The 3,529-nt window shown below is 42.1% G+C and overlaps 1 protein-coding gene across 1 annotated transcript in view; it reads right to left on the bottom strand.

Annotated features, from left to right (window-relative positions):
- Nucleotides 1-1,502: 1,502 nt before the first annotated feature.
- CDC20 (cell division cycle 20) overlaps nt 1,503-3,529 on the bottom strand; it is a 710,318-nt gene continuing 708,291 nt past the window's right edge. The window contains exon 11 of the mRNA XM_044085408.1: nt 1,503-1,884. Within this exon, the coding sequence (XP_043941343.1) occupies nt 1,706-1,884 (179 nt within the window). The 3' untranslated portion in view covers nt 1,503-1,705. The remainder of the gene's footprint in view (nt 1,885-3,529) is intronic.

Genomic DNA, 3,529 nt, shown 5'->3' with positions numbered 1-3,529 from the left:
GACCCTAACAGGGTTCTTATTTCTCACATCAGCTCCTAGTCTAGGGCAGATAACTTTTCGGACCAAATTCAAACAGCAGACTGGCGGCAAAGTTGAGGATTTGACTCTTGTAAGTCACTTGTGTTCCGTGTCTAGAATGTAGGACAAGTCTGATGTACATTGCATGGAAGGGCCCAAAGCTTTGGTATGCTGGCCAGCCTTACAGCTATCCTTGGAAGTCAAGGAAGGACATCCATAAGCACAGCGGTACCAAGCTTCTGTCACACTGCACAAGTGTGCTGGAGAGCGTGACAAATGAATATGCATAGCAGAACATGAGAGGAGCAGTTCTGATTCAGATCAGGATACAACACAACCAACATGACAGTTGAATAGAGAGGAGGAAACGGTCATGTACTTTCTCCAAGTATAGGAATACCCAAGAAAGCTTATTTGGGCAGCCCTGTAATGGTTTAAAGTTCCAGAATCTGTACAATTCGTGCAAGTTATGTACAAGTACCTGATAACCGGTAAGAATGTTTCAACTTACAGGGGTCCCAGTAAGACTCCTCAGGTTTCAGCTGAGCCCACTTATTCATACTGGTGAGAGACTACATTAGCAAACAGGTAGTAACTGACAGATAAACAAAGCCGCTTTATGCAATAAGCATCATTACAAGCAGACTGATCAGTAAATAAGGAAATTGAATGCAAAACTGAAGACACATGGTATGAAAAATGTTCAGACAAAACAGTTGTCACTGCAGCAAATGGGCATGAGGAATCCAAAGCAAATAACTGAGGTAAAAGGAAAACAGTGGAACAGGTTAACTGCTTCAACTATCTGGGTGGGGTGGCTGGGAAGTCTGAATGAGGTCAAAGCTAAATTCAGGGGGGCTACAGCTAACTAGAAAAGAATGTCAGGGGGAAAGTGTGCGACAGAAGAATGCCAGAGAAACTGAAAAGGTGTATAAAAACAGTAATGCAGTATGACAAACCTGGGCAGTGAAGACAGAGCCCTTGAGGAAGCTAGAAGTGATTGAGATTAAATGCCTGAGAGATGGTAGGATGCACACTGTGGGACAGAGGTGAGGACAACAGAGAAGAATCTGGTGAAGATTTGAGAGAGGGGGAAGCAGCAAGAGGAAGCCAAGGCAAAGTGATGGATGGACAGAGTAAGAGAAGACCTGTGATAAGCATGACCAAAGGTAGGACAGTGGCACTGAAGAGACTGCAAACTGTCATCACCCAAACCCCAAGCAAAAAAAAAAAAATGGGAGAAAGTTGATTAAGCACTCATGCTATCAAACACCTTTCAAGATGACCCAGTACTGTTTTGCCCATGTACTGTACATTTTATTCCAAATTACTTTAAGTAGAATCGTGACTGAAAAGTCTCCATCCAGCTCACTTGTAAACTGAAGCATTCTTCACGCAAGACCTAGGCACTACTATCCAATGGTCACGTTCAGACAATCCCATTTCAAAGCAGACTAGGGCTCAAGCAAAAAGACGAGCTCATGTCCAGATCAAGCTTTTTTTTTTTTTGAAATCTTTATTTTCGGTTACACTTGAAGTTGATAAAAAGTTAAAACTCTGCAACAATTTGAGCAGCTTATAGTATTATACATTCTTTTCTTAAATTACAAACTTTACTACATTAGTCATTCACTCGTCTCCATAATTCTGGCACTCCTACAGGACATTTACACATCTTCTTGGCACCTTATCGTATGCTTTGCAGGGTAAGACTGCTGACAGCTTTAGCAGCTTTCTCTTTTTCCTTTTTCTTGATTATGTCAATATCAAAGCACTTCCACAGTCGCAGTGTTTCGTCTGCAGCTGCCGATACTACAGTGGAGCCATCAGGAGACATTGCAAGATTCAGAACTCTGGCCGAGTGACCTAACAGAAAGACACCAAAGTAATACTCAAATCTTAAAATAAACTGGAATATACCAAATTGCATGCACTTTCTTTAATGGTTGTACCCCTATTAAACACCTTTATTAAATCACAAGACAGGTACATGTACAAACAGAAAAATCATAGTAACCAAAAATTTCCACAAATGTATTAAATAACTACATAAAAAAACATGCCACACAGAATGCCACCAAGCTGTATTTTAATCAAGCTTAAGACCTTTTGTTCCAAAACGTACAGAACTTCAGAAACTGTTGTAAAGCTGGTTTACTCCATTTAAAAGGCCACAAGGGAGCCAAACCAAGTTCTTAAATTCTTAGAGACTTACCATAAAGGACAAAAAAGTTATGCACTCACCATAACTTTCCATCAGAGTTGTTCCTTTTCATTTGTTTTCAATCTGTGGGAATATGGATCCTGTACGGATCTGACTGCCACATTTTCCAGCATCGGATCCAAGCTCCTCCCCTACCCATAGTACCCCCATTCATCCCATCGGAAAGAGTTTGCTGCAGACAGTAGCACCTTAACCTAACATATGCCTAAAGCCCTGGCATTAGCACCCATTAGCTCAAAAAAGGAAAAAGCTTGCCAAAGTAGGGGGGCTATGCATCTTCCATCTGGTCCACTGCACAGCCCATACAAGGCAGGGGGAAAGGAGGGAGGGACGGTTGAAAACAAATGAAAAGCAACACCTCAGATAAAAGCTTATCTGAAGTTTACATTTGGTCTTCAACCTGTGGGACAGAGTCCCAAGCTACCAAACAGCCCTGGGAGGTGCTTATGGAAGGATGTTCTGGAGCACGGCTGAGCCAAAGGATGCCCTGCTCCTGGCAAGATGATCAAACTTATAATGGGACATAAATGTATATGACGACACCCAGGTAGCTGCAGAGCAAAGATCCAAGGAAACCCTTGACCAGAAGGCCGCAAAAGTAGCTACAGACCTGGTGGAAATGGCCCTTTAGCTCGATAGTCCAATGAAATGCTCTCAGAAATCCTTCGAGCAATAGTTGCACCTTTGAGACAGGCTTTCCGAAGAAGGGCTTGGAAAAGGAAACAAAGCTGATCAGACTGCGAAAGGATTTTGTTCTATGCAAATAGAAACGCAATTGCCTGTGATCAAGCAAGTGCAATTTATACTCCTTTATTCTGGAAATTTGTGAAAACAGGAAGATTAATAACCTGGTTAATATTAGAGTGATGCCACTTATGGAAGGAATGAGGGATTTGTCCATAGGGGAAACTATCGTTATGAAACCATATAAGGAGGCTTGTCAGATAAGGCTTGGATCTCAAACCCTCTGCAGAGGTAATGGCAACCAGGAATGCTGTTTTTCAAGACTGGAATTGCAAGTCAACTGTAGCCACTGGTTTGAAGTCGGGAGAAACTAGGGCTTGTAGCACTAGGGTGAGATCCCAAGGGGGCATTGTGTCCTTGACCAGAGGCCTTAGTAAAGCTTTCAAAAAGGCCTTACAAAGCTTGGACAAAGCCAAAGAAACAGAATTCTCTAAGGAAAAATTAGAGATTGCTGCCAATTGTACCTTTACCACAGAAAAGCTGGCGCTAGGATTAAAAATATTCACCAAAAACTTCAAAATAGCAGGAACTGGGGCAGTTAAG

The sequence above is a fragment of the Protopterus annectens genome, chromosome 10.part0 (assembly GCF_019279795.1).
Source record: "Protopterus annectens isolate FY-2018-M chromosome 10.part0, PAN1.0, whole genome shotgun sequence".
Lineage (NCBI taxonomy): Eukaryota > Metazoa > Chordata > Ceratodontiformes > Protopteridae > Protopterus > Protopterus annectens.
The sequence above is the reverse complement of the archived record's forward strand: the minus strand, read 5'-3'. Positions and strand labels throughout refer to the sequence as shown.